The sequence below is a fragment of the Cololabis saira genome, chromosome 6 (genome assembly GCF_033807715.1).
Source record: "Cololabis saira isolate AMF1-May2022 chromosome 6, fColSai1.1, whole genome shotgun sequence".
NCBI lineage: Eukaryota > Metazoa > Chordata > Actinopteri > Beloniformes > Belonidae > Cololabis > Cololabis saira.
The window spans coordinates 602051-625632 of record NC_084592.1 but is presented as its reverse complement, the minus strand read 5'-3'; the positions used below and the strand labels follow the sequence as shown (position 1 = coordinate 625632).

At 44.9% G+C, this 23582-nt stretch overlaps 1 protein-coding gene across 1 annotated transcript in view; it reads right to left on the bottom strand.

Annotated features, from left to right (window-relative positions):
• itgb2 (integrin, beta 2) overlaps positions 1-14048 on the bottom strand; it is a 30758-nt gene extending 16710 nt beyond the window's left edge. Inside the window, exons 1-6 of the mRNA XM_061723010.1 lie at positions 13989-14048; positions 11802-11850; positions 10504-10601; positions 8181-8382; positions 6128-6298; positions 172-413 (exon numbers count right to left, since the gene is read on the bottom strand). Of these exons, the coding sequence (XP_061578994.1) occupies positions 172-413; positions 6128-6298; positions 8181-8382; positions 10504-10601; positions 11802-11850; positions 13989-14033 (807 nt within the window). The 5' untranslated portion in view covers positions 14034-14048. The remainder of the gene's footprint in view (positions 1-171; positions 414-6127; positions 6299-8180; positions 8383-10503; positions 10602-11801; positions 11851-13988) is intronic.
• Between the last annotated feature and the right edge of the window lie 9534 nt (positions 14049-23582).

Below are 23582 nucleotides of genomic sequence, written 5' to 3'. Positions count from 1 at the left end.
ACTCTGTGATTATTGGTAGCAGAACTGGTGTCATCTGGGTTCTACAAATAGTCTAGTGTTTGGTGGAATACCCTGGCCCGGTTCTTTCACATCATCACTGTTTTACAGGCCAGCGACACCATCCTCTGGCCTACATACACTAGGAAGTCATCTCTGTGGTGAAGTTCTTACCCCGCACACCGAAGCCTGCATCATGGCATCCAGACTCCCCTCTGGAGAGTCCAGGTTTCCTGAGATGAACTGTTTGTCGACTCTTTCCTTGAACTCCTCCTTGCTTGGAGTCAGACTGAGAACGTGTCTGTAGCCAAAGGCAGCCTGACACTGCTGGTCGTCCTCATCACATGGCTTCTGGAGCTTCTTTGGGTTGGTGTTGGTGTAGGGAAGGACTGTCTTATCAACAAACGCACCAAAACCTGGAAACACAAAGCTGTCAGTGTTTGAAAACCATAAGAGTTCTGGAGAAAGTTCCTGAACGGTGAGCAGCAGGTGTAGTACTGTGTACTCTCTGGTATACATGTCAGTTGGAGGGGGTGTGGTCTGTCAGTTTGGGAAGGAGCTTCAGATGTATTGGTCTTCTGTTAGAGCCATAGACGCTATCTGATATCTAAGGGGATTTAAGATGGAACTACTGTCAGGTTGAATGAATGGTGTAAGATTTAGTTATGTGTATGAGGAGGTGTGGTCACGAAGGACGTTTGAAACAAGGTATGGTCACGTCTTTGGAACCTCACCACGCTCTGGCCTAGGAGTCTGGGAGAAAAATCCTGAAAACCAAAGGCATGTGGACATTTCTCAAAGAGTGAACCAGATCTAGAGATGGATCCAGCACATATTACAGTAGTTCAAAGTGTAGTGACTGTTTTAAAAGTCTGGTAAAGTCTTCCTGAGCGGCAGAGCTCCTTCATTTCATTTTTTTTGTGATTTACCGGTTCAATTCTGCAGGCTGTTTCAGGCTATCAAGCAGCTCTTTCATTCAATGCATCTGTTGTGTTTTTGTCAGAATTGTGTAAAGTTCTGCAGAACATAAGGAGAAGCTCTGGTCTGGGAGCTTTTGGTCCAGTAAATCTGCTGTGAACATGTGGTGAAGGACACGTCTGAAAATGTCTGTTTGTAATGAAATGTTTCTTGACGTTGTTTTAGGTGATCATTTAAACTAGAACTTCTGTCTTAGACTAAGAAGTGGTGGAGATTAATATCACTTGTAGTTTTGGTTTTATTTCAGTATAATTTATTAAAAATATATAATTTTTTCTAATGTCATTGGCTTTGCCGTGATTCAGACGCGGCCTCGCCGGGATCGTTCTGAATAAACGGGTCACGTGACATTGCACATGCAGGGCTCGAGTCTTTATACCTGTCAAGATCTTTGACAAAGACCAGTTTAACTTTCATGAGTTTTTAGGATTTCTCCTTTTAACAGGTGAGTAAATCAGAAAGGGAGTGGAGTGGCCTAGTGATTGGGGCTTCAGGCTCAGGATCCAAAGGTCGTGGGTTTGAACCCTGGCACTGGCGTCACACTGTGCATCCTTGGGAAAGATGCTTTACTCTCGGCTTTCACCCAGGTGTATGAATGGGTACCTAGCTTTGCTAGGGGAAGTATCCAGCGATAGACTAGTGTCCTATCGTGGAGGTGGTTACAACCTGTTCGTTTGCGCTACAGAAACCGGAGATAAACACCGACTCTATGGGCCACAAGGCTCAAAAAGGACATACTCTCTCTAAATCAGAAAAGCTCAGATTCTAAAGTCTTTCACCAGACTCGTGGGACTAGGGTCCCGGACTCAAACTCAAATCAACTGATGATGGAATATTGACTTGTTGTTAGCGTTAAGTCTGTGAGTGTTAAACCGCTGCTGTCTTGGTTGGTATTTTTCCAATCTTCCCAGACGCGCCTCCCGTAGGCAGCACAATCTGCAAAACCTGTGTTATCCCGTGGTAGACCCATCTACCACATCCTCTGTTACATTTGGTCTCTGGAACTGTCAGTCCGCAGTTAACAAAACCGAGTTCATCAATTCATTGTCACATCTCTCAGACATTCAGGTCCTAGTCTTGACAGAGACTTGGATCCGCCCAGAAAACACAGCTGTACCAGCTGCTCTATCCGTAGATGCAGAATTCACTCAAACGCCTCGCTCTGCTGGAAGACGAGGTGGTACAGGCATTCTAATGTCCAAAAAGTGGATATTCACATTCATCTGTCCCATTGCTAACTGCTCATCGCTTGAATATCATGCAGTAAAGATCTCTAAGCCCCTTCACTGCTTACATTCTGGTCATTACCGCCCTCCAGGAGGGAACAGAGATGAGTTCATCTCTAAACTGGACATGATTCTCTGATATTCCTGATGATAATCTCCACTAATTGTACTGGGAGACATGAACATTCACATCGGCAAAACACGGACAAATGAGTTTCTGGCTCTCATCCACTCCTTCAATCGTACACTGGTCCATACTCCTCCAACACACAAAGCTGGTAATGTCCTTGACTTGGTGCTGACCAGAAACTGCACTACAGCTGACGTGTGTCACACCACTCTCTGACCACTTCCTGGTTAACTTCTCCATCTCCCTTCCTCATGTCACTCACCTGATTCCAAAGATGGTTTCCTACCACAGAAACTTACAATCTCTCAGCCCTACACATCTATTTGATGAGTTCTGCTCTAACCTCCCTTCCCTCTCAAATTTTTACACAATATCTGTTAATGAGGCTACAGAAACACTCTGCTCCTCACTCACCTCCTCTCTGGATGAACTCTGTCCTCTGGTTACCAAGCCAACTGGACAGAAACCTCCCAGTCCACGGCTCACAGAGGTTCTGAGGGACCACAGAGCTGGTCTTAGGCCGGCAGAAAGAAAGTGGCACAAATCCAAAGATCACACTGACTTGTCTGGGTACTGACAAAAACTGTTATATTTCACTTCCAGCTTAAAGGCTGCCAAGATTTCCTTTTACCTGAACAAAATCAGAAATGCTCCAAACACCCGACAACTGTTCATGGCATTTGCTTCCTTCTTTACTGAAAATGTTGCTACTATCCATAACTAATTATCTGAGCCTGCCCACCTCAGCCCACTCCAACCTGCGATTGGTGCCTCTCACTGCTCTTTCCGGTCTCTAAAACGAGTCTCTAAACTTCTAGTCGACTCCTACCACTGCTATGCTGACGACACCCAGCTCTTCCTTTCCTTCCCACCTGGCGACACGGCCGTCTCAATGCGAATATCGGCCTGTCTTTCTGATATCTCTGCATGGATGAAGGACCGTCACCTTCAGCTAAATCTGTCCAAGACTGAGCTTATTGTCTGTCCAGCTAGTCATTCCTTACCTCCTCAGATAAGCGTGCACTTGGATTCCACTACACTTGTGCCCATGTCTTCTGCTAGGAATCTTGGTGTCATGTTAGACAACAAGCTGACCTTTAAGGAGCATGTTGCCTCGATTTCCCAGTGATGCCATTTCGCTCTGTAGAACATCAGGAAAATCAGACCCTACTTGACCTACCTAACTGTCTGATCTGCAGGTCTGTACCTACTTTTAAGAGCAAGCTAAAGACTCAGCTCTTTAAGGAGCACTTCTGCATCTAGTAGCTGCACACACTTTTAGACGTAGCCTTCTTAATTAAAAAAAAAGAACATTCTTGCACTGGTGTGACAGCACTTGTTTCCAACTGGACTCTCAGCAGTCTGACCAGCACTTATCCAGCTATACCCTCCCATGTGATTTCTTGCTTGTGGTGTTCTCTCAGATGTAAGTTGCTTTGGATAAAAGTGTCTGCTAAATGTAGTAGTAAATAAGTAGTAGTAGTAGTAGTAGTAGTAGTAGTAGTAGTAGTAGTAGTAGTAGATAAAGATCCAGATCGAGTGTCAATGAACCAGATTGTGATCAGCATCGGTCTTTTACGTTGTATCCTGTAATCTCTTCACCTTCTCGGGGGAGCAGCATTTAAAGAATGGCATAGAGCTGGGGTGGTATGTGTCAGAGACCTCTTTAAAGATGGTGTATTCATGTCTGCTATTCAATTGGAGAAGGAGTATGGGATTCCCTCTAAGACCAGTTACTTCAAGTACTTCCAAGTACGAGAGTTCGTGAAAAATTTCCCCATCCCTTGAGTTGTCGCAGAGTGGGTGGGTAAACGAATTATTAGACATGAACCCAACTCATAAAGGGGTGGTTTCCATGCTATATGGCAATATCCAGAGGGTGGCCTCCCCATCTCTTGAGCACTTAAAAAGGAAATAGGAGGAAGAGTTAGAATTGGACATATCAGACACTGACTGGAGAAGGGTGGTGGAACTCATTCATTCCTATTCTGTATGTGTTAGACATGGCTTGATACAATTCAAGGTGGTCCACAGACTTTATCTATCAAGAAACAAATTGGCAAAAATGTATCAAGGGGCTGATCCAACTTGCCCCCCCCGCCCCCTTTATTTATTGTTTATTGTTGTTGGTTTTACTTAGCTTTTCTACATATTTGTTTAACTATGTCTCGGGTGTATCTGGGTCCCTTGAGTGGTGGGTTTGTTGGATGTCTGATGTAGTGTGACCTGTGTGCTTGCTGTCTCATCTATAGTTTAGATGTACATGTTGTGTACTGTACTTTTTGATGAAAAATCAATAAAAACACTTGGATTATTATCTCTTCACCTTCTCGCTAACATGCTCTTTATCTGAGCCAAAAATGACAATAAATCCTCTGAGAGACATCTTGGTTTTAGTTATCTTCAGTCCCCGGACACATTTTTCCTCACCAGTTCTCTGGCCTGCAGCTCATGCATCAGGTTCTTCTGTAGATTTGATGGTTTTCAAACACTAAAGGATGATTTCTACTCAGCTTTCAGTTTGCTGAGTCATTGTGTTTGACAGGATGCAGGTCCTCTCCTGACCACTAAGAGATCTTCAGATCCAGATCTTCAGTTTCTCTACCAACCACCAGGGTCTAGTACCGGCTACCAGAAGGTGGGGATGTCCCAGCTGTGCTTGTTCATTTACAACATGACAAGGTTCAGTTTGAGGAAATAGAGGCTTCAAAAGCACTTTTCAGAAACCTGTGGATGGCATCACAGGGGGCGTGGCTAGTTCTGTCATACATTTTACATGCTACACAAGAAGTCAGTTTGAGAAATCTCAGAAGAAACTGTAGCCTTAAAATGGTTGAAGATTCAGTAAGTACAGGGTTTCTGATTCATCCAGAGCCGTTTCTTGCTAAATGCAGATTATGTAAATGTCACCCCACGGACCACCAGGCTTTCTTGAAAGGTGTCAGGTGTTCGTTCCGGAGAACATTTTGGAAGGATTGTCTGAACCATCTGAAGGACCAGATAAGCTAACCAGCTGCAACAATGATCATTATTTAAGCGATGACACTGATAACCATACACACTGACTATGCAGTCAACCAGTTATCCTACAGACATGTTATTGGAGCGTTGGAGGAAGCTGGATAACCCAGAGAACCACAAGGACAACAAGCAACCGACACATAGAGAGACTCCTGGCGGGAGTTGAACCAGGAACCCTCCAGCTGTGAGGCGACAGGGTTGACCACTCAACCGTCATGCACGCCCAGAGTGAGGTGGTCTCCACTGTCACGCTGGTGAAGGTGGTACTGTTTTGGGGTGTGAACATATGTGCTGCTGTAAAATCTTATTTGCTCAACTTCACGTTTGATTTTAATACCAGATCAGCGTGACTTGAGGTGGTGGTGGTGTGTTCATTGATCATCTACAGGATTGGGAATCTCTCAATCATCATTAGGCGAACTAGGGGCCCCTGAACAGCATCTTGCCTAGGGCCCCTAGAGAGCTAGAAACAGCCGTTGATGATGGTAGTGCTGAAATAAATGGGTCTGTGACATTAACCCCTCCCTCACCGCCGCTCTTTACTGACAGGACACGACTGGACTGATGATGAAGGTTCCCTTTACAACAAGAGAAGGTTCATGAAATCTGATCAGATAACAATAAAAAAGACATTTAAAAAACATTTCAAATCATAAAGACAACACAAAATAACTAAATAATACAGGGAGTATGAGGGGAGATGATTTAGGCGTTTTTGAACTAGGACGTAGTTTCTATGAACACAGATAAGTCGCGTTAAAACATTTAAAGTTACCTATTTGAGCATGTTGGGTGATTTTTCCCAGTGCATCGAACAGGTTTTGTCCCAGTTCTTTGACTTTAGCCAAGTCGTCTTTCATTGAATACGAAAGATCCATCAGGTAGTAGAGGTCAACTGGGTAGCCCTCAACCCTCTTAAAGGACACCTTGAATGTGGTGGGAAGTCCTGGAAGCACCAATGGAAACAAAAACAGGAGTCAGTTCACCTCACGTACATGTATGTAACTGAGACTTCCGCCTGACCCCCCCAATCTGACCCCAACCCGTTAAGGACACCACATCTACCTTTAAAACCAAACTTAAAACGTTTCTGCTATAGGTCTACGCTGCAGTGGGACACCAACATGATAATTATATTAACTTGCATTTATTTAGTGCCTTCTAAAGAACCCAAAGGTCACTTTACAATGGTTGTATATTATTTAATCACTCCTCATTCATACTTGGTGATGGTAAAATACATACAATACAAAATACAGCTGACAGACTGAAGAAAACGTTGCAGCCAATCAGCTCTAATGGCCTCTCCGACCATCACCGGGACATTCATACACATTCAAACACCAGGGGCATCATGTACAAAGAGTGCGTGGATTTCAGCGTGAATCCGTGCGTGGAATTCTTGCGTACGCAAAAAAAAAATCATATTTTCAAAACTTTGCGTACGCCCAAATCCTTGCACGTTTCTTTGAACATCACAATCAATGTGGATTTGAGCGCACATGCGGGAGCACAACACTCCGCCCTCTCTCCTCCTTCAAGTAGATAGCCTATATTTGAATATGATAATGAGGATAATTATCTATTAAAAACCACTCATCCTAACAATGAACTTGCAAAAACAAGTGAAACAAATGAAAAAAAAAAAACAGCGGCCGTGAGCTGGACACTCTCCTGTCAGAAGTTGAGGCCAGAAATATAATTTATTTGGGGGCATTTCTTCTGATTTAAGCAGAAATTGAATGGTTTGCATTAATGGGCGTGCCTAATGGCTCAACAGCGCCCCCTAGAAAACTTTGTGCCTCAAGCCCCACAATACGGTTTGACGTACATGCACGAAAATCGGTACACACCTGTATCATGTTGCAATATAAGAAAATTCTCTTGGCGCCATGGCCGACACCGAACAGGAAGTCAGCCATTTTGAATTAATCGTGTAATTTTGGCGTAATTTATGCCATTCCAACTATGTGATAGTTCCTATTTTCTGCTATTTTTTTGGACTCGTTGTGATATTTGGGTGGTGTCATTGGATTTGGTTTAGAGTCCTTAACCTTCATTGGTGTGAATTAGCCCCACCCCTTCCTCTGATTGGTCGATATTTGATAGTTCCTATTTTCTGCCATAACTTTTGAATGGTTTGACATAAAGAGTCGTGGGTGGTGTCATCGGACTCGGTTTTGAATCCTTCACCTTTATTGGTGAAAATTGCACGCGCGAGGGCCCGTTCATCGCTGCTTACTCTTCGGGGCATGTTTGCAGGCCAGAGTTTCAGGAGCTGCATGATGACCTGCAGTCCCACCCTTTGATCTGCTTGCTTGCTTCCACCTGTCTGTGTGGATGTCTGCTAGATGCTTGCTGATATCCTGCCCCCCCCCCCCCCCCCCCCCCCCGACCACCTCAGTGTCTGCTGTCTACATCTGTTTATGAAGTCACCTCTGAAGTGCACCAGTTAGCCTTTGTGTCTGTATCTCTCCTTTCTCTTTTTTTCATTCGATCTGTCTGTTCTCCCTTTTCCTGCTTATGATCCAGGTCTTGGTCCAGGTTTCTTCCCTCCTAGAGGGAAGTTTTTCTTGCTACTGTTTGGCTTAAAGTTTTTCTCCCACTAGGGGAGATTTTTTACCTGCCATTGTTTAGGTTTATGTTCGGGGGTCATCTTCTGGGTCCCTGGAAAGCACCTGGAGACAACTTCTGTTGTAATAGACGCTATATAAATAAAATTGAATTGAACCCTGACCCCAAACCTCACCCCAACGCTCACCCCAAACTTCACTCCAACCATGACTCAGTTCAACGATACATCATACTGTGTGTGAACTACCACTCACCGGGTCGCAGCTTCAGGCGGATACTTTGTGGACTCATCTGGACTGGTTCCTCTTGGGTGAAGGCTGCAGTCAGAGGCTTGTTCTTGTCGACATACATATTGTTCTCAGGAGAGATGATATCCCCCTTCTCACAGCCTGCTCTTGTCAGCTCAGCTCTGGTGTTGCATCGATCAGCTTCCTGCTGCCCCGCTTTGGTAAAGTTCTGGAAGAAACCAGGAGAAGCTCAACAATGGTCTTCTAGCAGACGTGAACATCTGGGTCAGTAATTGAAAAATAACAGATGTTAGTAAAAAAACAGAAACCATCAAAAGAAAAAGAACCACAATGGGACACCAGGAACACCTGACACCAGGGTTAATCTGCTGGACTTCTTTAGTGACTCGAATTCTTCACATTTACGGTAAAAGTGAAATTCATGAATCTAAACAATGAAGAAGAACATCCTTGAAAAATACAAAAATACAATGAACACATGTACATTTTTTTCGGGTTTTCTTTGTTGGGATTAAAGGGACAGCTGACCTGCAGTCCCACCGTTGGTTTAAATCATATCTATCTGACAGGTTCCAGTTTGTTCATGTACATGAAGTTTCTTCAGAACAGTCAAGGGTCTGTTATGGTGTTCCGCAGGGTTCAGTGCTAGGGCCAATCTTGTTCAGTTTATACATGCAGCCATTGGGAAGTATAATCCACAATCCACATGTCATGGTCTGGGTTTTTGTGTTGTATTTGGTTTTCGTCAGTGCTCTGTTTTCCCCTTCCCTTTTGTGTTGTATTGCATTTTATTACTTGCGTTTAAAGCCCAAAACGGCTTAGCTCTGCAATATTTGCAAGACCTGATAGTACCGTATGTTCCTAACAGAGCCCTCGGTTCTCAGAGTGCAAGTTTACTCATAGTTCCTAGAGCAGGGGTGTCCAAAGTTGGTCCTTGAGGGCCGGTGTCCAGGGACGGACTGGGACTAAAAAACGGCTCTGGACTTTGACTAGGCCCGGCCCAAAGCAATCAGTGCGTGGAAACTCAACAACAATAACGCCTGGCATGAGTGTCACAATACTTAATTGTGGCTCATGATACTATACAATCCAAATTATAGCAATAGCACAGTTTGACTAGATGTTGTGTTAAGGGCATAGTATTCTAGTTTAACTTGAATACTCTCACATAAGGTCTCACTGCAGTCCCTCTGGTTGAACCAATACAAAACAGGTATCTGAAATACACAACACTGTATGAGTTATGATAAATCACAATGTAAAGAGGGTGTAAATACACAGTTTAACTTGAATACTCACATAAAAATGAAGGTTGAATGTTAACCTAAAAAAAACAAACCAGCAATGCCATTTTTCTCAATGTTAAGGGATAAGGAGTTTCTTCAACAGGTCACTTTTTTCTGCAACTCTGTCATTATCTAGGGACATGAGGATGTCTTTCTCTGTGGTCATAAGCATGGTGTTCTTGTGACTGTGTGCTCCCCCCTCACAAAAGAAAAACAGAGAAACATATTTTCTCATCAACAAATTTAATTGTCTGAAAAATGGTTCAAATGTTATTTCATTGCCCGAAAAATATATTATTGTGTTACTTGGAAAATTTTAAATATGTTTTGTTGGTGAGAAAATATGTTCCTCTATTTTTCTTATTTTTGTGAGGGGGGATATAGTAGCCTATATTGTTTTTCGGCACTACCTTGTTCTCTATAGCTGATATAACATGAATTACTCCTATATGGGATCAATAAAGTTCTTATTTTTGCCATCTGAGAAAATTAAATATATTATATTTGGTGCCTAACTGTTTCCAACAATCTTTTTCATGTGGGAAGTCAGGATGACATTCCCTTCATCCAAATGCACTTTTGTTCTTATTCTACCAAAGTCCATGTTGTGCACCTTTCCAAAAAGACACATGTTTACAGCACCAATAATGTCTGTATTAATTCTGATTTTTGATCGATTTCTTTTTCTAGAGACAACTTCTGTTGTAATAGACACTATATAAATAAAATTGAATTGAATTGAATTAAAACACTAAACCCTATTGTCTGAACCAGATGCTCAGGTGCCTGAACCCACTGATTGAATCCATCACTCTTTTGGCAAAACCATAGCCACTTTTCACCTGTTTAAACACAACTTGCCGAGACATTTTCATTGTGATGCACCCGTGATGCCTAATGGTGAGCACAGGTGACAAAAGTCAAACACAATTACAGCAAAGGTGTCACCTCTTGAACACAACCACTGTACCACAGTATACTGACATGATGATGAGTGTCTTCTATGTTTAGCATGCGTGTGGGAAACAAACATCATTTCTCACCAGCTGTTGACACCATGAGCAGAACGGGCCGGATCTGATGCAGTCGCTGCAAGAGTTGATCACTGACTTTGAGCAGACTTCCTCTGGTTGACTCAGGCCTGCAGAGGAAACCACAATGTCAGGGTTTAGACTTGCAAACTCTAACAGGAACAAACACGCCCAGATCATGTAGGCATTCTATGTGTTCAGAAGGGGTTCTGAACACATATGCAGACAAGTGGGGGGGGGGGTATATGTATGGTCGGGTGTCTGACATCGCCATCCTGATGAGGACTTTAGATGGAACCTCTTACTGGGGATTCACACCAAAAGCATCATAGGGGTCCGGCTGCCATTAATTTTCTATGAAAGCACGCTGCGAGAAGCGTCGGAGGCCACGGAGGCGTTGGAAGCATCAGGAGCAGCGCGTTGGAGGCGTCCAGAGCGTCAATTTGAAGTTGAGAGAATCTCAACTTTATCCAAATGAGTAGCGGCGACGCCGAGGCAGCGTCCAATCACAGACCGGGATTCCTGAAGCGAGAAGCCTCAATACAGATTGTACTTTAATGTACACACAAACGTACACTCACTCACTCACACCCGTTTTTACCCGAACTGTGCTCATGTGAAACAAGTAACTGATGGTTGAGGAGCTGGGTGGTCTGAACAATTTTATTTGCTACAAAGATCCAATGCAAAAATAATTAAAAAAAAAAATGCTTATTAAACACAAAACACAGTTTAAACAATATGACCAAATCCGCTAAGACCCGGTGTGTCAGTGCTGCTCACCGCAGACAGACTGCAGCGTTCACCGGGAGCAACGCCGATGGTTGCTGTTGATCCACAGAATAAACTTGTTAAGGAGAGCATCAAACTCACTCTTATCTATGCAGAAATAACACCGAAATATAAAGAAGGCTTCCCAAAGTGTTATCCATGGGGAAATGGGAAACTGAAGATGTGCACGATATATATAGATATACTGTATGTAAACTATATGCACTCTGTTCCCTCCAGTTCTGCAGCGCAGCTTGAAAGCCCCGCCCACTGCAGGCGTCGGCAGGCGTTGGCAAGCAGCGAGGCAGGCGTCCTGAGCCACCACAGGCGATTTTTGGCGCTTTTGTTGTGGATCTAGGGTAAGACCATTCTCTTGTTTGTCCTCTATTTCTACTGTGCTGGAAACCAACACAGAAAGACAATTGCTGAACGTGAACTAGTCACTGGAAGGGAACCGTTGCTGGACATGAACTAGTCACTGGAAGGGAACCAGAGCAGTGTCAGATTGCCGAGTTTGAAGAGTCAAGTTTCATTCTTACCATCTCTGCTCAGCAGGAGCAGCAGGAGAATCCAGCAGTGATCCATGTCCTGACCACAGAAAAAAAAGACGCTTAGCAGTTCACAATCACTGTCTCCAGGACAACATCTGCCTTTTCGGCCCATCTGGGGGTTGTGTGCCATTGTTAAAATCGGGTCTGGGTGAAATTATCAAGGAATGAACACCATCTGTGTGGTGTTGGAGCCCACCAGGACTGTAGAGGATCCCGCAGAGCAGAACAGAAAACAAACACTAAACAAAAAATGATCCAACAAGTCTAACAGGAACACTTTGTACACTTTGATGAGTTCAGAACATTGCAGGAGCTCTAAGAAATGTCCAGATCCTGAATGAGACAATGCTTCACTTTCCTACATTAATCTGTAAAAACCCCCAAATCTGAACTCATCCACAAAACTGTATTTTTCTTGTTCTGGAACCAGATAGGTTTACTATTAAACCCAGAATAATCTGTGGTTAATGTGGTTACTGACATAAACCAACCCCACGTCCTAGTTTTGACGGACATCGCACATCTTCCAGTCAGCTCAAAGAGCACTAGCTTGTTGAGGTTCTGCACCATAAAAGGAAGACTTTGTTTCATCAGAGCACTTCCTGATTGTCTTGTTTCAAAATGGTTTCGTGACGAGGGTTTAAATATGCAGCAGCAGGAGAGTTTGTGCTGCAGAAAGATAGGTGTGACTCACCGCTACTTCTGCTGCAACACTTTAAAAATACTTTTCTTCTGGATAAGAATAGTTTATACTCTTTAGAACTGACCCAACGCTGCCAACTGCAGCCGGGACTTCAAGAAATTATAAAAATGCATTTTTATAATTTCCCTGCCTTGTCCATAAGTGAATGTTTTTGCTTCCCATCTCTCTTTCAATATCCTTCCCTCTGGATAATCTTCTTGGACATTTACTCAGCCAACATCTGGAACTGAGATTTAAATGAGCTGAACATGGCTCAATATAGGATTGCGGCTGGCTATCGGATCCAACATGGACCCCAGGGACAGTCCTATATGAGGGTCCATTTCTCAGCCCAGATGAACCCATACACAGATGCTGGCTGGACAAAATTGTTCATTTAAGATTAAATATAAATGTAGTTCTGGTCCATGTCGATCCCTAAAGCATGTTAGAACTATTTATACACAATGTCTATAAGTGAGTTTAGAAGTTTAGATAACACAAATATTGGGCCAGATGTCGCACATCACCTCATGTTTTCTTGAATTTGACACATGCAGGTCAATGGCAGCAGTGGGTCAGCATAGGAAGCAATGTTTGGTCCAATATGGGATGAATTAATTATTGTCATCATGAAGAGGTTTTCTACATCTAATGAAGGTGAGTTTCTGTTGTCTGACATTCAAATAAACCTGAATATCATCAGCAAAAAAGCATGGAAAAGATCTGTCCTGAAAATACACTTCAAAGGAAATCTGCAGTGGAAACAACATGGGGGCCAAAATGGAGCCTTGAGGAACACCACAAATAAGAGGAACTGAAGAAGAGGAAGAGGGAAGGTCCTCTCTTTCAGATTTGACCCGAATCAATCGAGAACTCAGGTACTAACAAACTGTTCAAATCCAAGAGAGTTGGTAAAAAAGTCACTGAAAATTGTCCAAGGGGACACGAGGTGACTTAAAACCAGAATGGAGCTTTTTACTGATGTCAGATATGAGTCAGACCATCTGGAGGTTATTAAAGACAACTGGTCCACATCTGGTCCAACTGGTCCACATCCCAGATGGCCCAGTTAACTAAACTCTCTAACTGACATCATCTTCAGTATGGACACTTCCACATCACTTACATCTGAAGTAACTGCCCTGAGTTCGGGTTTAGTTGTACTTCTGCCTCATTTCCTTCTTCTTCTGAACCAAATAAGTAAAAGGTGGATGATCTAGACCATGGATCTAAATTCATACAGTCAATATCCTCCACACAAAAAAAAGTATATTCATCTGTTAACTGTTTGCTCTGAGTCTGACTCCAGTTCCAGGTTCAGGTCAAACTCTGGCCCAAACTAGACCACGTCCCTGCAGCAAGTCTAAAACTCAAAACCAAACTCAGTCTGGAACTGGACCAGGTCTCTGCAGCCGGTGGAAAAGTCACTGTCACGTAGAAACAGCCAACAGAACAAAATATTAACAGAGAAGTCAGGAAAGTGAACTCACCAGAAACAGGAAGACGATGCTATGTGCGTTGAGTTGCTTTTGCATCTAATGCAATCAGGAAGCTCCGCCCTCAGCCAGGAAGTATGCAGCAACCACACAGAGAAGTGGGAGGGAGGGACGTTTATCACCCTCTCATTATTTATGGAACAAACATGAAACCAAGAGGAACAAAATCATTGATTAAAGCCAACTTTAGAGGGTGACCTGCACGCAGGGGCTTCCAGCCATCACCATGGATGAGCTGAGCTGTGCAGACCTACGTACAATCTTTGTGGTCTGGAGCTTTAATGTCTGGAGCTTTAATGTGTGTTAACACAATGCTGAGAGGATGGAAAAGGATGGAAAGGTGGAAGCAAGCAGCGGGATGATCAGAGGGTGGGACTGTAGGTCAGGAATCAGTTCCTGAAGCTCTGGCCTGCAAACGTGCACAGAAGAGAAAAGAAGGGAGCAGACCAGCACAACAAACTACAGGAACGATGGAGAACAATGATGGTGAGGAGATACTTATAATTAATAACTGAGGGTTGATCTGAAGAAAGGAAAGAGAAGAAGAAGAAGAGAGAAGGAGGCATGATGGGAACCGCTCAGGATTGATTGGTGTTGGTGTCCCCCTGCAGCATAGCTCTATTGCTGCATATCTACAACAAAGCTATGTTTGAGACAAACTATTTTAGTCTTGTTCTATAGTTGCAGCTATGACTACTGACTCTAACACACTAGAGTGTACACTAACTAGATGGCTTTACTAAACACTAACGTTTGAAGTTTGCTTTTAAAGGTGGAGGTGGTGTCAGCCTCCTTAACCCAGATTGGAAGTTGGTTCCATAGTAATGGTGCCTGATAGCAGAGGATATTGACCAAGATGGCGGTGCGTGAACAACGCGAGGCTCAGCGTCTCTCCGGCTTTTGCTTATATGCAGTGTTTTACCTGCTCCTAATTGGCCTGTTCTTCCAGAACAGCACTGCTTTAACATCGTATAGCAGACAGGAGCTTTTGGATATAGGATTACAAAACTCCGACAGTTTAATCGCCGATCTCCGACTCATCCCGGAGATCTCCAGAACACCAGAGGCTGCTCACTCTTCCCGGCCGGGCGGAAGTGCTCGCAGACGTGTCGAGATCGTAAACAAAGGCAGGGTTTGCACGGAGGGCTACAAGCTAGGCTAAAGCTAACACCGCACCGGCTCCCTTTACCCAGCCTTTTCCTCGCCAACGTCCGATCTCTGGTCAACAAAATGGACAAATTACGACTCTGCATCACCAACAACAAACGGATTATGGATTCAAACGTCATGATCTTCTCAGAAACCTGGCTAAACAGTACTTGCCCGGACAGTGCCATCGAGCTAGCAGGCTGCTACGCTCACAGGGCAGACAGGACTGCAGTCGGCTCCAGTAAAACCAGAAGCGGAGGTTTGTGCATTTATATAAACAATGCTTGGTGCACTAAAGGCTGGATTATGGTTCTGCAACAAATCGACGCAGAGCGTGCGCCGCAGGTTGCGCCGTGTCTCGCACCCCACGCCGCATACCACGCCGTGCCTGACGCACCTCCCGCAAATTGTAACTACGCGTCGAGAGGTCGCAGACCAACGCAGACCGAGAGGGCTGTGATTGGTTCGCTTGGTAGCAACGCATTTCCGGTTCCGGTTCGTGAAGCAGTCGTGAACTTTCAGCGCTCTTTTCTTCGTGTATGTGTGATTTTTTTTTGTTTTGGTTTTTTGCACAATAGTTGTCCTTATCTCTTTGATTCACTGTGACTGGAAAAGTCGGATAAACCATTCAGGAAAAGATCGCAAATTAGTGGTTTCGGGGGGTACTGCACCGCGGCAAAATGGAGTGACGGAGAAGTCCGAAGGGTTCACGACGGCGTCACGGCAGCAGCGTGTGCTCTGTGTTGGTGTAGCGCAGAACCATAATCCAGCCTTAACTCTGTTATCACCGGGAGTAACTGCTCAGCTGATGTGGAGTTTCTCATGGTAAAATGTCAACGTTATTACCTCCCAAGAGAACTGACATCAGTTATCATCACTGCTGTTGTACCACCGGATGCTAATGCTAAACTTGCAATGAAAGAACTGCATGCAGCCATTAGCATATAGCAGACAACACACCCAGAGGCTGCTTTTATTGTTGCGGGTGACTTCAATCACTCCAACCTGAAGACAGTTCTACCCAGATTTCACCAACATGTTTCCTGCCACACCAGAGGAGACAAGACTCTGGACCATGTTTATTCCAACATCTCAGGAGCATACAAAGCGACACCCCTCCCCCACATAGGACAGTCTGACCACCTCTCCCTGTTTTTATCACCTACATACTCTCCACTCATCCAACGTGTGAAACCCACAGTGAGGACAATAAAAGTGTTGCCTGTGGGGGCAGAGTCTGAGCTGCAAGACCGGTTCAGACACACAGACTGGAGTATGTTTGCTGCCCAGGCAACCACTCACCCTCACACTGAAATGGAGAGCTACGCTTCCTTAGTAATAAGGACTACATCTCCACCACCATAGACAGTGTCACCACACCAGAAACGGATTTCCATGTACCCCAAACAGAAGCCCTGGATGAACAAGGATGTTCGTCTACTGCTGAAGGCCCGCAACACCGCCTTCAGATCGGGAGATGCACAAGCCTACAGTACAGCCGGGACTGAGCTTAAAAAGGGCATCAAGAAGGTCAAGTACTGCTACAAACTGAAGGTGGAGGACTCCAACCCCCGACGGATGTGGCAGGGCATTCGGGTCATCAGAGACTTCAAGCCCACCAACCCCAACCCCCCCTCCTCTGACAAATCCTTCCTACGCTCGTTTTGAGAAGGATAACCATGCACCAGCAATAAGGGCAGAGCTGACTGCCAACCACCCGCCACTAACACTCTCCCCCACTGATGTTGAAGCAGTGCTGAGCCGGACCAACGCACACAAAGCTGCAGGCCCTGATGGCATCCCTGGACGTGTGCTCAGAGCATGCGCTGGGGAGCTGGGGGTCCTGACCGACTTATTTAACCTGTCCCTGGCCCGTGCTGTTGTTCCGACCTGCTTCAAATCCACCACCATTGTGCCGGTACCGAAGAGCTCCACACCAGCGTGTCTCAACGGCTACCGCCCAGTGGCCCTCACCCCCATCATCTCCAAGTGCCTAGAGCAGCTGGTCCTGGCACACCTCAAATCCTGCCTGCCTCCCACCCTGGATCCCCACTAATTTGCCTACCGCAAGAACAGGAGCACAGAGGATGCCGTCTCCACAGCGCTGCACTCTGTCCTCTCACACCTGGACAACAACAACACTTATGCCAGAATGCTGTTCATAAACTTCAGTTCAGCATTCAACCCTGTCATCCAGTCAAAGTTAGTAGTTAAACTTGCGGACCTGGGCATCACAGCTCCCATCTGCAACTGGCTACTGGACTTTCTGACCAACAGGCCACAACATGTCCGGTTAGACCACCACTGCTCCTCCACACTCACCATCAACACTGGCGTACCACAAGGCTGCGTGTTGAGTCCATTCCTCTACTCCCTCTTCACCCACGAATGCAGACCTGTACATGGCTCCAACGCCATCATCAAGTTTGCGGACGACACCACCGTGATTGGCCTCATCAGGAACAATGATGAGTCGGCCTACAGGGAGGAGGTGGAACACCTGGCTGCGTGGTGTGAGGACAATAACCTGAGGCTCAATACCTCAAAAACCAAAGAACTCATTGTGGACTTCAGGAAGAATGCTGTCATTCATCCACCCATCCACATCAACGGTGTGGCAGTGAAACATGTGACCAGCTTCAAATTCCTGAGGATCCACATTTCACAGGACCTCTCCTGGACAACAACCTGCTCCAACCTGGTCAAGAAGGCTCACCAGCGCCTCTTCTTCTTGAGGACTGTGAGGAAACACCACCTCTCTTCAGACGTGCTGGTGAACTTCTACCGCTGCACCATGGAGAGCATCCTTACCAACTGTATCACAGTCTGGTACGGGAACTGCTCTAGCGCTGACCGGAAGGCCCTGCAGAGGGTGGTGAAAACCGCCCAGCGCATCGCCGGAGCATCACTTCCTACCATGAACACTATCCACAGGAAGCGTTGTCTCAGGAGAGCAACCACCATGATCAAGGACTCCTACCACCCAGCACACAGACTGTTTGCCCTCCTGCCCTCTGCAGACGCTACAGGAGTCTCCGTACACGAACCACCAGGATCAGGAACAGCTTCTTTCCCACAGCTGTCTCCCTGCTGAACTCTGCCCCCCCAGGCCCCCACCCCCTCTTACTCACACACCAACCCCCCACCCTTCCACCCCCACAGAAGTGAACGGGGCTGGTACCTACTGACTCTTTGCACTATTCTGCACATCTGTACATAATATAATTGCACTGGACTTTTTTACTAACTACCTCCTCGCACTGCTGTAAATACTTCCACACTGTGAATGCTGCAATCACCCATGTATATACTGTAACTCAAATCTGTTGTAAATCACATAATCAAATCTCATCTGTTTATAATATATATTATCACTCATTCATGTCTGACCTGCACCTTATAACAACAGTTATTTATTAATCTGCACTGTGTACATACATATTTATATATATGTGTATATATGTGTATATGCTGTACATTGTCTTTATTTCACTGCATAAGCACTTCCGGTTAGATGCTAACTGCCAGGGGCGGATCTAGGGGTGCAGAGGCCCCGCCTGTAATCTGATTGGCCCCTGAAGTGCCCCTGTTCTGTCCATCAACGGGCAAGCTGAGAATTTGATGATCATTGCTGCAGTTCCACCCCCAAACTGGTGGTGGCGCCTGTTGCGTCAATACAAGTGAATAGAAGAAGAAACAGCTCGGTGCACTCTAGGGGGGACAAACCAAACAGATTATGGTAGACGTTATTGGACAGTTTGATTTGGAGGGAGGGTTCACTTCCTTTTAAAATATTTGTGGCGGGCGGAACGTAACGTAAGGATTGCGTTTTCATTCTGCTTTCAAAGAAAGAGGATGATGTTTTATTAAAAGGAGCCCCTTTCACATAGAGGGCGCAAAGCTTTCCCATTCATTGTGTATGTGCTACCGCGGCACAAGAGACTCGCGGTCCACTCTTTAAGAGTGGACCGCTCTGCCGCCGAGCTCCGCAGCGCGCAAGAGGGCGCCTGCCACGGAGTTTGTGCTGCGCCTGCCAGCCCGAATTGAAAATTTTTTTAATTTCACCGCTTAAAGCTGCTTTCACATAGAGCGCGGTTTGCGCCGCGCACACGGCCGGGTGGGCGCAGAATCAACACAGAGTTGGCGCAGAGCAAGGCACGCATGGCGCACATATTTGTTGCCAGTACTCGAGTTGTAAAAAAAAAAATCAGGGGGATGGTGGATTTTATCATATGGGGACAGATAATTTGTGCTGATTACAAATAATATAATATCCATCCATCCATCCATCCATCCATTATCTATACCCGCTTTATCCTTTGCAGGGTCACGGGGGTCTGCTGGAGCCTATCCCAGCTATTTTCAGGCGAGAGGCAGGAGTTACACCCTGGACAGGTCGCCAGTCCATCGCAGGGCCACATATACAGACAAACAACCAGACACACTCACACTCACACCTACGGGCAATTTATAATGATCAATTTACTTAGCATGCATGTTTTTGGACTGTGGGAGGAAACCGGAGTATAATATAATATATTACAAATAATAGCACTGACTGAAACACCTGCAGAAATACTGCAGGAATGACATAGCAGTTAAATGCAGCCTTCTGTAAGCTTTAAATATCCACTGGGCTTACATCAAATACATCAAAACACAACAATAAAACAATTTTCTGAACTTATCAATATGACTCTGTCCTTCACAGGATAAGTAAAATGGATCACTGCAAAAACTCACAATCTTAACAAGAATGTTGTGTCCTATTTCTAGTTAAAATGTCTCATTTTAGTAAAAGAAATCTCATTACACTTAAAACAAGACTCATGACTGGAAAAAACAACAATTTTCACCTGTTTCAGGTAGATTTTCACTTGAAATAAGTAGAAAAATCTGCCAGTGGAACAAGATTTTTTTGCTTGTAATGAGAAGATAAATCTTGTTCCACTGGCAGATTTTCCTACTTATTTCAAGTGAAAATTTACTTGAAACAGGTGAAAATTGTCAAATGAGTTATTTTTCTGGTGTTATTTTCTGGTGATGACTCTAAATGTTGAAATAGCAGTAAAACCACATTCATTGATGAAATGACATAGGGGATGGAACGGAGGGATGGCAGTTTTACAGGGGGGATGATTTGGACCGTTTTTATTTCAGGGGGGATGATTTGGACTGTTTTTATTTCAGGGGGGATGATTTGGACCGTCTGTCTTCAAAGAAAAGCCCTGGCTTTAGTTCTTCTGAGGAGGAGATGAGCAGCAGCAGCAAGGAGGGTCCATGAAATCCTCATGAGAAGACAGGATTTGGGGGAATCCAGGCTCGTTGGAGCTACAGCTCCATGATGACCAGGTTTACTTCAGATTGAACAGGGAGCAGTTTGACAGCCTGTTGGGGAGTGGGTCCTCAGCAGGATGACAACCACCTTCTCTCCTATTGGACGCACCGAGATGCCCTCACAGCGCGGTGAAATTAAAAAAAAATTAAATTCAGGCGCAAGCAGGTGAAACGCCCGTGGCAGGTGGCCTCTCGCGCGCCGCCAAGCTCGCCAGCAGAGCGGTCCACTCTTGTGCCATGGTAGCACATACACGATGAATGGAAAAGCCGGCGGCGGTCGCGGCTTTGCGCCCTCTATGTGAAAGGGGCTTAATACTGTTGGCCCCTGAAGGTTACATTTGGCCCCATAATGGCCCCTGTTTCAGAAAAATCCTAGAACCACCAGTGCTAACTGCATTCCGTTGCCCTGTACTTTAACATGTGCAATGACAATAAAGTTGAATCTAATCTAATCTAAAGACCTGTCCTCCAGACCTGAATTTGGATACTCTAAGAACTATGAGTAAACCTGCACTCTGAGAACGGAGAGCTCTGTTAGGAACATGTGGTACTATCAGGTCTTGGAGAAACCAGGAATTTGGATCTTTAGGTCTTTATTGTAACAATATATCTTACCACGAAATTTCGCGATACAAAAACGTCACGAAACGTGTCGTGGAGGTGACAAACTGTATCGCGATATTGGGTTATTAATATTAATCTATTGTGTTGATTAGTAACGCGCATCCGACCGCGCCTCGACCCGCGGACCAAAATCTTACTCCGCTCAGAAGAAATTAGTCCCGTTTTGCGGTCCCGTTTTGAGGTCTGAACTTTTACTTATGTACGGCTGGTGTAGAGTTAAGCCTTACCTCATTAAATTAAACCTTTTTGGGGTGTTGAGTAGGATAAACACGGGGACAACTTCTGCTGAGTTCCAGTGTACTTTAATGTCCCTCAACAGTGTAGGATTTTAGAACATCAACACAGCACCTAGTGCCGTACTGTGGCATATCACTCCGCCCAATCTAAAACAGACTGATCACTACAGATAAACTGACTAGTGTCATTATCGTTCCTGATTTACATCAGAATATAAAGAATATATTTATAAAATAATGAACCCTGAATTACCAAAATAACCTTCTTAACAAAAATAAATCTCCTCTTACACTTAAGATAAGTATAAGATCAGCATGAATCAATCTGTTTTATGATGTAAAATTGTATGTATTTATTTACTTTTATTTATTTACTTAATTTAAGTTGTTACATTTCTGGAAAAGAAAAAAGTCAAATCATACATGAGAGAAACTATTCAGTTTGTGGCAAAATATTTGTACTTGTATGAAACTGAAGATGCATAATGCAAACCTGACATTTACTTTTAGTTCAGTTTGTGGAAAATGGTTGGCCTGGCTTTCTCTTTAAAACATAAACAGTTAGAAAGCATTACAAACTGTAACAATAGGGCAAACACACAGCATTGTTTTGTATTTTGTGTCTTTTCCAGTCATATGTTCCTCATTCAAGGTTGTTAAAAAAATACTGCTCTAATATCGTATCGTACCGTTATCGTGACCTCCATATCGCGTATCGTACCGTATCGTGAGATTAGTGTATCGTTACACCCCTAGTCTTTATACACCAGGAAGAGAACTTTAAGTTGGATTCTAAGTTTTACGGGGAGCCGATGAAGGGATGCTAACACTGGAGAGACGTGGTCTGAATCATTCTAGTGGGATGATCAGAGGGGGGGACTGTAGGGCAGCATGCAGCTCCTGAAGCTCTGGCCTGCAAGCATGCACAGAAGTGAAAAGGAGGGGCAGACCAGCACAACAAACTACAAGGACAATGGAGAACAATTATAGTTATGAGATTAGACAGGAAAGAGAAAGAGGTGTGAAGGGGACCACTCAGTGGATCATGGGGCGGCAGTGGCTCAGGTGGTAGAGGTCGTCCTTGCCTACAGTGAGGCATTGCTGGTTCTGATTGGCTGCCATGTTTCCGTCAGCCTGCAGCTGTGGCTACACATGTAGTTTACCACCACCAAGTATGAAGGAGGAGTGAATGTAATATATAATAATATACGACCATTGTAAAGTGACTTTGGGTTCCTTGAAAGGTGCTATATAAATGCAAATTATTATTCCTGAACTTGTATGCACAGAATCAGGACTGTTCAAATCAGAATCAGAATCAGAATCAGGTTTATTATTGGCAGTTTAGAAAAACATGTTTTTGACTTCGGATACACCGGCGGCAACACGATGGTATTATGCGCCTATTTTTCAAAGGGTAACCCTGGGATAGGCGGGGGGGGGGAAAAAACACATCTTCACACTGAGTATAATACGCAGTGTCAATGTGCAAAAAACACCTCGGCACACAAAGCAACAAACATCATCACAAGACTTGCATGTGGGTGTATGGGGGGGGGTCCCTGCACAGTGCATCCAAGTGATCGCCGCGGCTTCGTGGCGCTCGAAAGCCGGAGACTGCGTTGGGGGGGGCTGATAAGAGGGGGGGCCGGAAAGGCGTTGAGATGAGGGAGGTGTGGTTATCAGCAAGTGTGTGTGTGAGCGTTAAGTCTGTGAAACTTCGCCCAGAGCTGCTCCTCAGCCATTGTCCTTGATGTTATCAGATGGCTCTGTACAATTCTGAAACAGGTCCACAGATGTTCCTGGGAGAGGGGAGGGCTAGTGGGGGCAGAGTTCCTTGTTTTCATTCCACCAGGGAGATTGTGACTGGAGCAACCGGCCAAGCCGCTCTGTCAAGGTCAGATTATAGAATCAACAATTGTATTGAAAGAAAACAGGCAGACTCCAGTAATTTTCTGTCTGCCTTAAGTCTCTGGTTCCTCAATAGCGACTCCAAACAGACAAATTGTGATCAATTCCCGCCAAGCCGAGCTTCCAACTTCTCCAAGGTCTTATCCATCTTGCCAAGCTCAAATACCGCCGCTAGGCTGCGATTCTGTTCAAGAATCGCATCCAGCTTGCGGTTTTGCTCTCCCAACGTTAAAGTCTGAGTGTTAGTCTCAGAGCTTATCCCCTCAGCAGCTCGGAAAGGGCCAGAACAGCTGTCGACGACTTACGCGTTTGTCGATAGACTAGGAATCCC